The sequence below is a fragment of the Schistocerca gregaria genome, chromosome 1 (assembly GCF_023897955.1).
Source record: "Schistocerca gregaria isolate iqSchGreg1 chromosome 1, iqSchGreg1.2, whole genome shotgun sequence".
Classification (NCBI taxonomy): Eukaryota; Metazoa; Arthropoda; class Insecta; order Orthoptera; family Acrididae; genus Schistocerca; species Schistocerca gregaria.
In genome coordinates, this window is record NC_064920.1 from 1,173,057,641 (window position 1) to 1,173,072,887 (window position 15,247).

Below are 15,247 nucleotides of genomic sequence, written 5' to 3' on the forward strand. Positions count from 1 at the left end.
TGCAACTCTGATCATTCACACGCCCATCAATAGCGTGTACATGTATGAATTTAGTTACATCTGACCATGTCTTCCGAGTGCTTCGCTTTTTTTTGTCAGCTAATGTAATTGCCAATGAATTGGGAAATGAATATAACTATTTCTTTTCTCCACAAGAATGGATTTAGAATGGTGGCCTTGAAAATTTAGCTTTTCTTTTTACTGTTCGCACACATAAATGAATTTTTTCTTCTTTTAATCACATTTCAAATAATAGCAATATTGTCTGCAAAATTTGGAGAGTACCTAAATGGTGATTTTTGGTGATATAGCTTGTATGTTTTTAATCTGTTCTTGAATACCTGATTGTGCAATAGACAAGAGATGTTTGAAATCTGCATACCACATACTTGGAAAGTTTAAGTAGGCAAAGTTCTCTGATTTTAATTCTAATAATAGCGAGCCATTTCTTCAACAGACGATAAATTATCAAAGTATTACTGGAAAATAGCAGAGCCATCTTCACTTTGCATGTAATGTTTGCCCATCAGCACAAATTAACCCTTAACCAGAATTGTGGGTCATTTTGGACCCACTGACAACAATAAAACCGTCTAACAATGGAAACGCGCAGAGTTTCTGTTTCGCACGCCAGTGTAATCTCAGTACACTGAGAGTTGCACGAGGGGCCGGGAGCTCACTGCTTGAAACTTACTGGAAGTGGAGGCAAGTACCATCACTGGGTCCAATTTGACCCCCGATTCCAGATATGGGATTTATGAAGTCAGTGTATACTGATTTATTTTGTGGTGTTTCAGGCACTTTACTGCCACAATGCAGCGGGGCCTCGCTGAAAATAAATCTGTGAACCATTATTAGATAAAAATTATTCAGACACAGAATCTTTAAGTGATTTTCAACCTTGTGATGAAGAGAACATAAGTGACGACGAAAATACACAACAAGAAATTTCTTCTGATTCAAGTAATTCATCTGATGATTCAGTAGAGAGAGAGAGCTGTCTGTCAAGCAGTGCATATTTTTGTAGCAAAAATCGATTCAAGTGGTCTACTCATCCACCAGCTAGGTCCAGAGTCAGAAGCCACAACATCACTTACCTGCCTGGTCTCATCGGTACAGCTCGTGAAAAACAGAACATGTCACCAATTGAATCATGGCAGTTGCTGATAACAGATGAAATGATCGCAATTATCTGCACTCACACTAATCAGAAAATAACAGAATATTCAGGAAAGTATAAAACTAATGCTACTTACACTAACCATGTGAGTATTATGGAAATGAAAGCGTCCTTTGGGTTGTTGCTATTATCAGGTGTATTCAAATCTGGCCATGAAGATATAGAAAGTTTATGGGCAACAGATGGAACTGGCCGAGATATATTCAGAATAACGATGTCGGTAAAGCAATTTATGTTCCTGTTATCTGCTTTGAGATTTGATGATGTGAATTCTAGGGAAAAAAGAAGAACTAATGATCGTGCTGGTCTCATCTCAGAAATATTTGGAAATTTCAGTCAGAACTGTCAGAAAAACTATAGCTGCTCAGAATATTTGACAGTTGATGAAATGCTTTGCCCTTTTAGAGGGAAATGTTTTTCTGGGTTTATATGAAATCGAAGCCTGCTAAATATGGCATCAAGATTATGTGCCTTTGCGACACTAAAACACTATTTATACAATGCTTTTATCTGAATGGGCAAAGCTAACCCTAATAAAACAAGTCAACTCTCAGTTCCAACACAGAATGTACTGCAGCTTGCAGAACCTTTATTTGGAACAAACAGAAATATAACTGCTGATAACTGGTTCTCTTCTGTGGAGTTGGTTGACAGACTGATTGAAAATGGTTTGACCTATGTTGGAACGATGCGCAAAAAATAAAACGGAAATACCACCAGAATTTTTAGGCAGTAAACGATGGGTAGTAGGATCTACATTATTTGGTTTTGTGAAGGATAAAACATTGGCATCTTTTGTCCCAAAAAGTGTAGTGGTAATCTCATCAATGCACCATGACAATTCAGTCAATGAATACAGAGGAAAACCTGAAAGAATTGAATTTTACAACAGAACAAAAGGTGGTGTTGATACATTAGATCAGAAATGCGCCAATTATTCAGTCTCTAGAAGAACTCAATGATGGCCATGTCATTTTTTCAACAATATTGAATATTGCGAGTGCAAATGGATTCGTATTATGGAAGGCATCAAATAGTGGTAAACATATGAAACTTAATCGTTACATAAAAGAAATTGGACTGAATCTGATAAGGCCATTTATCACAGAAAGGAAGATGGAGTATTATTCATTTTCAGTAGATTTGAAGAGCAGAATTGATAATTATTTAGTGGCAGCTGATGAATCACAAAATTAACTACGACTAGAAAATTCACCTTGCAATCAAAGTGGTTCACGAAAATGAGGAAGACGTTATTTACGTGGTCATAAAACTGACAGCAAACAATCACAAAAATGTGACAGATGTCTGAAATTCATCTGTAAACGACATGCAGGAAAAAGTGTTGTGTATCAAGTGCCATTCTTAGTTCAGGTACTGATATAGATAACATTTGGACACTTGCAAGTTTTGTTGTCATAATTTTTGTTTATGAGTGATGGCATAAAAAATCCCTATTTATGTTGATGGGAAGTTATGAGAAACCCCATGCTATATCTAGGTTTTTTAATCTAAGCCTTTTTTGTAATCATGTTATCATTCCAAAAAAGGTACTAAAAATTCTTGCAAGATAAGAGGCGTAGGACCTAACGATTAAAAAATAATACTATGAAAAAGTTTTGCTCAATAAAAGTTGATTTATGTTTGAAACAAAACTTATTTTAATACAATCATTAAATATTTACATATGAATTATATCTTTTATGGGGATTATGTCAAATTTTTATTCAAGAGTCCAATTGGACCCGCGATTCCAGTTATGTTTCATAAAATATCGATACTGGTTAGGGATTAATAAAGTCACGGAACAAAATGAAAGTTTAAGCTGCCTGGATGGACAGGAAAAGTAATAAACAGAAGAGGAAAAACGGCAAGAGGAGTGTTTCAGTAAACTAAATATTGGTTTAAAAACTTACCTCCCAATGTGTCTTCTTTCAACCAATGGGAGGATAACTGTAGCTAAAGTAAATTCCTCAGCCTGAAGTGCTTTATGAAGAATGGTAGTGCTGGAGGTGTATGGCTTCGCCTTCCTCTAACACACAACATGACTTACCCAGCCAGTAATGGAAGGGGGGGGGGGGGGGGCACGACCTACAGTTTATATGTTTATTTGTTCATCCTGGAAGCATCCAATGACACAAGATTTGTCATTATAATACAATGAAAGTAAGTAGCTGTAACACATCAACATAGATCATTTTTTTCACATTCGAGCTGCTCGAGAGGAACAAAAATGATAAGCGTGAAAACGGGTATTTGTAGATACGGAGGATTTAAGTTCGCAGCTGATCCACAAATTGAGTAATTTACATCTACATTATTCCATACAGACATAAAAAGAACAAGAAACAGACTACAACACATGAAATATACAAAAATAAATACATTATTGTGTATAGATACTATATAATATTCTGATTTGTGGATCAAGAGCAAACGTTAATAATCTGTTTCTCCAGACTCCCATTTTGGCACTGAATTTCTGTTGACTGTCTCCAAGTGAAATTAGTGGGAGATTCTCAAATACACCTGGAATCTTGACACAATCAGAAATACGAGGAGATTGACGTACCAGCAAAGGGGTTGACAGTATCACATAAACATAGGACAGATAATTACTGCAATGAATGGAGATGATGGGTACTTAGAAGTAACATTCCACCTGCATGCATTCCTGAGGCTGACAGCCAGATGCATTCTGAACATCCGAGGCCTTAACTTGCCAGATTGTTCTAAATGTTTGTCTTGCATGTCTCCACTACATTCTCAAAACATTTAAGAGGACAGTGACAGTTAGGCCATGTTCCCTTCTTATCTGCAGTCTCTCCAGATTGGCATACACATTCTTCACCTGCATAATACCTCTCCTGCTTAAACTTCCATCATGAGATGGATCTTAACCTGTTCGGAGAAGGCCGCTTTGTTTTCCTGCCACCTCATGGTAGGCATCTGTGACAGCAATGCTCAATATCAAGGTCAACTCAAATTCCTTCACAGATTACCTGACTAGCAACAAAGTTTACTACTGTTATTACAATCATTATTGTTCCTATATGATTATTACGTACTTGTTCAAATATAAATGTAGAAATATGCATATACACACCATCAAGCTTACAACAGCGGCCAGTCAATAACCACTCTGTATTTTCTGTATTACAGGAACAATTGTATATACATGCACTTCGAATGTGACTATAGTCTTGGAAAACGTACATGGGTCTCCCTTTGTGATAGCCATTTTACCAGTCGTTTGCCGTTATGTTCCTGTGGCAGACAGCCACGGGTGTTTATCATTAAATTGCCCTGGTATTTGAAAGAAATTAGAGCCTTTTCGTGGTGGATTATATTCTGCTGCTCGTAGGTAGAGCCGGTTGCCCTGTAACTGTAAATACACGGCAGTGGCACTTACCATTGTGTTCTCAGAGCTGCTCATTGATCAATAACTACCTCAGGTGAGAGAGAAATCCTAGGATCAATTGGGGATTGAAACCTGAATCTTTACAATTGTTGCCTGACTTGTACAGTGTTACCCAGCACATAAGATGAATAAGTGAGGCATTTTGAGTACGAAATGTGAAATCATTCCATACCTACACAGATTAATGGAGAGTGATGGAAGGCTGCCTTAAATGTCGTCTGCCAAATTTTATAACTACCTTAATTGCATTTTTTATGGTGAGTTTTTTTCCACATCCTTGTAAACCATCTCACTTGAGACATAGGGGAAAAGTAGGTAACATATTCATTCCATCATATACATAAATATTTTTTTTCCAAATAGTCTAGATCCTTGAGTACCTCGTTATGAATCTATTTTTCCAAACAGTCTACATCCTTGAGTATCTCATTATTATGGATCTATGGCCTCAACAGTAACTAATCTAAACAATTTTCGGCTGGAAGGTGATAGCTTGATCATGAGTGGGTGGAGCCATAAAGCTCATATTACAAAACCTTCCAAAAAGTAAGTCTTAACACTGGCAGTAATCAGAGATATCATACATACCATTATTTTGTATGTACGGTAATTCCAGCTGCATCATATATGATAAAATTATTTTCTTATAGAAAATATCTAATCAACTTGCACCCTGATCAACCAACTGATCATCCGTTTCATGTTTTTCCACTGTGTGTTTTTGTGTGTGTGTGTTTTCTGACATTTATCTGTCATGTAGACTGTGGTCAAGGTAATCTAATGTTGGTCGTAAGTTGGCAAAGCCAATGAAAGTGACTGCCAAATACAAGGTTATTAATTTTCCCTTCACCTGTCCATAAATGTTCACTACAACTGTACACACAGTGGACTGAGACACTTGCTGCCCTTACATGCACTTCCATTGTTCGATTGGCATTGAATTGGCAGCTGCCCATTCATGATTTCACCCATCAGTTCATGCCTGGAAAGTTGGCATTTGGTGAAGAACATTTTACTCCATGCAGTCTTGTTGTAAATATATTGACAACTTATGCTTGAAAACAATGCATTTTGGGACATCAAAATCTTGGTGTGTTCCTTAACTAATCAATATGGCCTAGATGCAGCATCTGTAATCAGGTACTTGGCTCTTTCTCGACCACACTTTCTTCCTTTCGTACAAGTAAGAATATCCGTAAAAGATGTGTGCATCATGGTGTGTTCCTTAGCTAATCAATATGGCCCAGATGCAGCATCTGCAGTCTGGTACATGGATCTTCCTTGATCACAATTTCTTCCTTTTGTACAAGTAAGAATATTGGTAAAAGATTTGAGTGCAACTTTTTTTTTACGGGTGGACACTTCGCCACAATCACATTTTATGAAGACCACAGACTGGTTTGTTGAAGTAGTTTCGTCTTATTAGCTTGAGGAAAATTTAGTAGTGCTGGCCAAAATTAGGGCTGCAAAGGATTTTACTGGATCACAACCGAACTGAAAAACAGAAACAGGATTCTCTCCAAGCCATGACCAAGAAATACACAATTTCAAAATGAAACTTCGGAAGCTTTTACTATTACTGAATAAAAAACTAGTAAATAACAACAAACATATCAAACGGTAAGTTTAACTGGAGAAAATAAAACCACGCAGATTTACAAATCGTACGGAAAAAATTAAAACAAATCCATGAATAATATATTTGATTGCGAGATAAATTTTGCGAGAGCAGAGGGGCACTATGAAACTAACTAAAATGCCAACCAGTGGCACACTGCTCCTTACACTAACAGTGTATAGCGCTAAATGATAACCTAACCAATTTCACAAATAATTGCCTCTGTCCAAATATTTCTACTCAGAAACACGGGTGTTTATTTCTTGTTTAAAGCTCCACACTATACTAATAATATAAATTATACACTTCTGATAAGGGAACGAGATGTTCGAATAATAACCCTAAACACGCATGAACAAGTTTTAAACACTCTTGCCTACGTCGTGTGTATACGATATAAACAACATACAAAAAAAGCAATCCAAATTTACAAGGAGGTTAAGACGGCATACAATTTCCTTCATAAAAACGCTAATAACAGTTCCTTCATAACCAAACCATTTTAATGCGGCCTTGCACGGGAATAGAAATAAACATTCGTCCAAGAAGCAAAATTCTGTGCAATTACTTACGGCTTTTTCTTGACATATGGGTCAAGCACTTCCAATCTCCTCTTCGACATAATGTCAACTTAACACCTTAACAGAATGAAGAAAAACCTTAAATAACACGGAAACAAATTACTCAGCCACAATAGCGACAACCTACTGCAGTTTTCAACGATACTACGCGCAGGAAGCGGAATTACAACATTCCCTGCAATTCACTAATCGCGCTCATCAACGATTTATCGACAATACTCGATATGAGGACACTTTGTTAAATTAATTATGCACTCATACATCCTTGGCCAATCTGACTCGCATGGATAGCGTCATTATACTTGTAAATGTACACGATTTATGAAAGAAGTACAGCAGAGCAGAAATAGCGAAAGGATTGATGTGCAAGTATGCTTTTTGATAGAGTAGACTGCTCAGGTAACACACAATTGTTTGCAATTACAAAAATTAAACTATCTATCGTGTTTAATACAGACAAGTGTTAATTTTTTTATCAGTCTCAATAGTTATTTACACTTTCCACAGCTTTTATTGAGTGTACGTAGCCACCTCGATCGATCATGTGCTGCATTGTGGTTCCACAATTTTCGCAGTTTTGAGTCAGGAAAGCTAATGCTAGAATATTCAGCACTAGAATGCTAACGTATAAGTTTTCGCTACTTTATATAAGTAAAAAATCTATAAATTTAAATAAACAAATGACAAAGAGAGAATCCATATGCATCAAACAAATTCGCTCCGAATTTTCCCACTTTATTGTTGGTTAAACTTTCTGTAAAGACAAGACTTGTGCTTAAGATACTGGTGTTTCTGCTGTGTTCCTACTTCCCACAAATGAAGAGTTTCTATCTGGGTCATAATTGGAGAAGTTGTTCAAACACTGCCTCTCGGGGTGGAAGTTGTTCTGTTTCTCCAGAATTCTGGATTAGGTCTTCCTAGAGTTGATCAGTTACTTTAGATGGAAGAAACTCCTCTGAAAACACCCCTGGGTGGTTGTGGATCCATTTGTCAGCTTCAGTGGTCCAAAGGATCCATGGTCTAGCGGCTGAAGTTTATGACTGGCATGTGGCAGTAGGGACAACAGAGCTATGTGATGATCTCGACAATAGAGAACAGCTTGAAAACTGCAATGTGACATATGATTGCCGGGTATAAAGAGGACTGGGTAATCTTTACTTCGTTTGGCATAGTCACTGCAGTGCTTTAGCCAACCGCCTAAGATATCAGAGTTCATGAAACTGCTGTCATGGGGAGAGTGCATCTTCTAAGGGCTCATTCTTCATCCTCTATCACAGTAATATTATGGCTGGTGGTACGAAGAAAACGACAGAATTCATGGAACAGACACTCTGATGGATTGGACTCTTTCTACTTACACAGCTTTCCCAACCCAACGTATTTCTTTTGGGATTATGACCTTTGGGATCTTGTTAGGAGCAGAACATTTTCCTGTGTCACCCATGTTATAGGTGCAATGAGCAAGAAACTATTTCTCTTCTATTACCTGCTTCAATTTTTTTTTAAAAATTCTCAATTGCGATGTACCGAAACCATTACTCATGTCTAACTGCATTTCTTTGGAGTCTGAAGTGTAATATGGCGCCTTTTGCAGAAGTCCTGATGCCTGTGCTGTCCAGCTGCCTTCTTGTCTTTATTGAAGCAGTGACCCAACTTGTTAGCTTCAGCGTACTCATATGCCAGTTGCATGAGTTGCTTCATTCTCATACCGTAGTACCAAGGTTCCTGAAGCGATTTGCTCATTCTTTTTTTCAGCTAATCTGAGGAAATCCTTTTTAAACGGCCCAGTGACGTTGGTGCAGTGCCATAAAAGAAAACGCAACCTGTATCCGGAATATTTTAAACACAGCCTATGTATTTGTATGTAGAACACTCAAGAAGGAAACGTCCAAAACTGTGTTCTTCACAGTTTTCAGTCTTTTCCTTGAAGTCGACTCCTTCATTTCAAGAGCAGTGGCAGTCTTTCAATTGCTTTCTCCAATTTCGATTCGATGTCTGGCTTCTTTGAGCAGTTCTTCAGTGAAGATGAGCTTCTTGTCGATTTTATTACATAATCTGAAGTCATATCCTTGAAGCTCCACAACACATTCAAGATGTTATAGCTTTGTGTTTATGCCCTAAAGGTTACACATACCTTTTGGGGTTGTTATACACGTGCTTTTCCCTACAGTAACAATGATTCCTAGCAAAGTCAAAAGATGGCAGCAGAAAGCACGTTTGCAAAACATGTGGATACAATATGGTAGACTCAAAGCCAGCCTTTCACAAAACATTCGAGAATTAAATGTTATTGCTCACATAATCTGTGAATAACTTATACAACAGAGTGCCAGAGTTACACAAGGAAATTTGAAAAATGGTTCTTATCTGTTTCACCTCGGAAATATGGAACTATTTCACGCAACTTCTGCGAGGTGCACCACTCTAAACACAATTACGACAGCGGCGAGCTGAACAATTCAGCCAACTGTCAGAACAGAAGCTGCATTTTATTTGGGACTACACATTCTTTTGTATGTTTACCCTGTGACAAAAGTTATTTAAAGTCTGCAAAAAACAACGACGTCAAGAACGATTATGACGCAGAAGTTACTCAAACATCCAGCTAACACTGACACAATGTACAGTTACGTTGCTAACGCGCTTAGAATTTCAGTTGACATGATTCTCAATTGTCAACACTTGCGTCATTGTTGCACTGGATACATCACTTTACTCACCAAATTTAAAAACTCAAGTGACAGTTATGACGCTATCCTTCCAAACCTAAATCACACATTCGATATTTTCAAAAGATGCAACCACCCTCTAGCAACATTATGTATAACAGCAGTTCTGACGATGTTTCACTTTATGCGATACCTCTTTCTGAGATGACCACAATAAGGTCAATTTGTCCAATTTTGCAATTGCGTCAATGTTCTCAGGAATGGCGATGTGCTCCATAAAAATTCCACAGAATTTTTGGATGTGTACTGGTTCGACGATAGATAGGGTTATGTAATGAAAATGCTTTGGACATATCAAGTCTACGATACGGAATGAATATGATGGAAATGATTAATAAATTAAAACATTCAGACTTGTATGGATACTTTTGTTGAAGTGTTGGTATAGAATTTACCTTATCGCAAGAGATGGAGACAGGTAGGACAGAGCTATAGACTAAAGGATATCTCAGACAGTGTGCCAATGTAACTGTTATCTGGAGGAAAGAGAAAACTGTGTGAATTGTGGTACCCTTGAGGAATGGTTGAGAAGTGATCAGATGTGACAAAGGCACCCTAGGGGTTCACCAATCTTATGTGATTATTTGCATTCATGGCGCCCCAAGGTGTTGCAGTGCTATTTCTTTCTTTATTTTCTAAGCTGTTTCCTACACTTCTGCTATATACTTTTGCATCTGTTGAACAACACTTCAGCTATCGAACTATCTAGATTATGAAGCAAGTATATTTAAACAGATATGGCAATATTCCCCAAATGAGATGTAACTCCTAGTGATGATTAATAGATAAATTAGTGATAAATGAAAACAACAAGAACAAGTTAAATGTTCGTGAACAGCTTTATGTAGAAAATTGAACTGCACTGATAAAAAGCAAGTCATTTATTGTAGTGTGGTAATATACAAAATATTTGGTTTGGGCTTTCTAATTTGATCAGAAATAATAAAGAACTTTGAGTATTTTGTTACTGCATAGGAAAAATTATTGTAGATAGAAAGGATCTAATGGTGCATAATAGGTATGTGGAAGAGAGCAGTTAGGAAGTTTGACTATATTGCTGGTGTGTATGAATGAAAGACTGAGAGCAATGTGTCAGCGGTATTGGTTTGTTATTGATCACTAACATCACTGTGTAGACCCACCTACATGATGCAGTCAAATTGTTTACAGCATATGAGAATTGGATGGCAGATAACAGTTTACTACCACTCAATTGCAGCAGGTTTTACTCATTGTATTAGAACAAACAGTCTGGTGTTTCCTACATTTCTATGCTGCGACTCCCATCAGCTCAGCTAACATTGTGTTGGAAGTCCCTCTGTTGTTTGTCTACTGGCTTGCAGGTAGACCCTCAACTATATTCTATCAGCATTCGCTATAACAAGCTATACCGTCGGCGGTACGTATGTCTGTCACACATATCGCGGAATTTGCGATTCAGTTATCCCATTAAATATTATTCGCTGGTTTTTTTGGAGAATATGCTCTGACTCCATTAATTTATACACACCATGTGTATTCTAAATCACGAAACTATACTAAATGAAATGAAATGATCGTGCCGCATTGTTGGCTGGCAGGCCATATCCGGGGAAGATCAGGAGCTGGATGCAAGTCTTATTTCAGATTACGCCACACTCGGCAATTTACATTTTGGTGATGATGAATGATGATAAGGACAACACAACACCCAACCCATGACCAAAGGGGAGGCAAGCACATAACCACTCAGCTAAGGAGACAGACACTACACTACAAATCGACATTAAATGAACCAGCTTCCTTCAGTAATTATGTAAATTTTTTGCTAGGTGTAGCATAATGTTCGGATGGAGGTGACATATTGCATGTACATCGACACCTAGGGTATCGATAAGGCAGTAATGTTTAACGTGGTTGAACTCCAACTGTAGGGTTAAAGTTATATAATATATTTATTATATATGTCAAGTCACAAGCCCATGAGCGAGCAGTGTCATAGGTAACCACCTTATAGATTTATATTAAGTGACCAGCCTCATGACTGAAAATGGTAGAACCCAGCTGTAGACAACTACAGAGCAGATCGTGTGTTGGTTCCTCATGTAGGCTGTTTATGTCTGTAGTTGACGACTTGTATCTTTAACTACTCTTTTATGGAATATAATTATGTCACTTTGGCAGTTATAGATAATGCCTCACCACTGTTGCTGCTGTAATTACATTATCTCCTCTCTGTTTTCATTGTATTACTATATCGATTTCGTCTCCGGTTCCTGGCACTGTCGTGCTGTTGCATTGCAATACTGAGGTATCATACCTCATAATATTTAACGTCAATTTCTTTTAGCTTTGCTTATTGGAAGTCCTAACATCGATGATGTGTTTTAGGGCTTGACTTTAAGTATACATTTCGGCTGTGGCAGTGTCATTAGCTGCCAGAATCTCTAACGTCATGTCCGTTTGTGATCCTCATTTTTTTTAACACAACAATTTTAACTTTTACATCTACATATCTATACTTTATGGAGAAGAGCATGGCTTTAATGCGGATTGTGGCAAGCATTACGATTAGAGTAAGCGTCTTATGATGGCTCTTTGTGTCTGCAAGGCATACAAAATCGATTTTCGGTAGTGATGAACGTGTCTTTTAATGAGTTATATATACAATTTAAATCTGAAATATTTAATTTGAGTGTGCAAACTGTGAGACATCACATATATGTAAATGTTCTTCTATTGTCTAACTAATACTTCAGCATTCCTTTATGTCCTAATAATACAACTGTGTTGTCTGTGAGTCATTGAATTTGTGGTGGCGTAGCTGGCAAGACGAAGTTGCCAGAAATGCAGCTGCACAGGTTGAATACTCACTGTAGGTATTTATATATTACAGATTCAAACTAAGTTGATATTCGGCGCGGTGGCTGATGGGAGCGACTGTAAATGGGAAATGCCTGTACAGTCGCTCCCGCCAGCTGCAACGTCGAGTGTCAACTAGGTTTGCCCATATACTATTTTTACTGTATAGTACGTTTTTAGGGAGCCTGTTATTAACATGGCCTTCAGGAGCCCTGTACCATTTGTAATAATAATAATAACTGGCAATGAATAGCATCGTCTATAATATTTCAGATTTGTAACATTATGCATTATCTTCGTCACTTCTACAGTGATGATTGTGAACCTTTTAAATCTTGGAATATAAATTTTGAGGTTTTGTTGTGGACAGACCTAATTAGTTAAATTCAGCTTCTCTGTCTGCCTGCTTACTTAAAACGAATTTTGTTTTTCTGCTGTTGTAAGCCTGGACAGGATAGCTTTATGACAGCGAATTTTTAGGTCAACATTCTGAAATGTCAACTGTTATTAGGCGTTGAACTCTACCATTGGGGTATATATTTCAGTATTTTGGGCACTAATCTGACGAATATGTGAATACATGGAAATTAACTCACTCACACTTTCTGTTACAGCCCAACCTTTTTTTGCAATATTGTGCCATTAAATAGCGTTTCTCGTATGTTAACCTCAACCAACAATGTAAACTTCGCACTTTTCGCTTTGCTGACGATTCTGCAGGCCTTTTAGAATTTTTTCTACATCTTAAATGCATAAAATAATTAATTTACAACCCTGTGGAATGTTTTAATTGCAATACTGTTACATCTCATTAACTGATTTAAGCCATTCATCGTTTTTCATGTCTTAACTTCGACTAAGTCCTTGATGCTCTGTAAACATTGCACTTTTCACACTGCCAACGTCTGTCGCAGACAGTTTAGAATATTGCAACATCTGAGCTATGGAAAACAATTCAGTGGTGTTTGTTACTGTAGAGCCATCTATTGGTAACAGTGAGAACTAATGATACAACCAATGACCCAAGGTACGATTTTTAACGATGGGGCCATCTATTGGCATGATAAAAAGCTCGAACAAGGATCATGATAATGGAGTTAAAAAAAGAGTTGTCATTATGTCACAAGCTTGAACCCGACGTCCGGTATCTTATATAGTCCAAAACGTTAGGTTCGCCACAATTATACTGCCATGGTTTGCTACAGTGATACTTCCCTCTGATGTCACTGTTACGTTCCCTTGCCCAGTTTGAACTGCTGGGGATATCTACCGAGTTTTATGGTAGTATGCCAAATAGGATCCTGATACATTGATTGTTTCATCAAAAATACCAGCTTGTATTGTTTATAGCTGCACTAATCGATCCAATCGTAATCTAAACTTTTAAGAAATCACATTTCATTCGTAAGTGGAACTTATAATGCTACAGCCTCCCCCTATATTCATATGAAATGTCTGGTACCACCTTTTTTATGCGTCCCGGTGGTTTTCAGACGATTCAGTGCTTCCTGGAGAATTTTGTGTGTGTTTTGGAGCCATTATTCAGTTCAATTTGCCAAAATACAGTTTATTATATGTAAACACGTATAGAATATTCTGAAAGGACGTATATTATCATAATTGTCTATGGATTGTTGTCATTAACAAAATTATGTACAGGTTTAAATCAAAAACCTAGTTGTGAAGATGAAGTAAGAGATATTTAGTAACAAATGTTAAGAGGCTGTGGAAATGTTGGCATATGTGACTGGCGCCTCTACATTTACATCTACATCTACATGACTACTCTGCAATTCACAATTAAGTGCTTGGCAGAGGGTTCATCGAACCACAATCATACTATCTCCCTACTATTCCACTCCCGAATAGCGCGCGGGAAAAACGAACACCTAAACCTTTCTATTCGAGCTCTGATTTCTCTTATTTTATTTTGATGATCATTCCTGCCTATGTAGGTTGGGCTCAACAAAATATTTTCGCATCCAGAAGAGAAAGTTGGTGACTGAAATTTCGTAAATAGATCTCGCCGCGACGTAAAACGTCTTTGCTTTAATGACTTCCATCCCAATTCGCGTATCATCTCTGCCACACTCTCTCCCCTATTATGTGATAATACAAGACGAGCTGCCCTTTTTTGCTCCCTTTCAATGTCCTCCATCAATCCCACCTGGTAAGGATCCCACACCACACAGCAATATTCTAACAGAGGACGAACGAGTGTAGTGTAAGCTGTCTCTTTAGTGGACTTGTTGCCTCTTCTAAGTGTCCTGCCAATGAAATGCAACCTTTGGTTCGCCTGCCCCACAATATTATCTATGTGGTCTTTCCAACTGAAATTGTTCGTAATTTTTACACCCAGGTACTTAGTTGAATTGACAGCCTTGAGAATTGTACTATTTATTGAGTAATCGAATTCCAACGGATTTCTTTAGGAACTCATATGGATCACGTCGCCCTTATCGTTACTTAGTGTCAACTGCCACCTGCCACACCACACAGCAATCTTTTCTAAATCGGTTTGCAACTGACACTGGTCTTCGGATGACCTTACTAGACGGTAAATTACAGCATCATCTGCGAACAGTCTAAGAGAACTGCTCCGATTGTCACCCAGGTCATTTATATAGATCAGGAACAGCAGAGGTCCCTGGACGCTTCCCTGGGGAACACCTGATATCACTTCAGGTTTACTCAATGATTTGCCGTCTATTACTACGAACTGCAACCTTCCTGACAGGAAATCACGAATCCAGTCGCACAACTGAGACGATACCCCATAGGCCCACAGCTTGATTAGAAGTCGCTTGACAGGAACAGTGTCAAAAGCTTTCTGGAAATCTAGAAATATGGAATCAACTTGCGATCACCTGTCGATAG

General features: G+C 37.8%; 1 protein-coding gene across 2 annotated transcripts in view; it reads right to left on the reverse strand.

Annotated features, from left to right (window-relative positions):
* Positions 1-6,973, reverse strand: part of LOC126284342 (ATP-dependent RNA helicase DHX15 homolog) — a 71,821-nt gene extending 64,848 nt beyond the window's left edge. Inside the window, exon 1 of one of the 2 annotated variants that reach the window (XM_049983200.1) lies at positions 6,792-6,973. In XM_049983200.1, coding sequence (XP_049839157.1) covers positions 6,792-6,841 — 50 coding nt within the window. In that variant the 5' untranslated portion in view covers positions 6,842-6,973. The remainder of the gene's footprint in view (positions 1-6,791) is intronic. The other variant, XM_049983209.1, reaches the window with a different exon arrangement.
* Between the last annotated feature and the right edge of the window lie 8,274 nt (positions 6,974-15,247).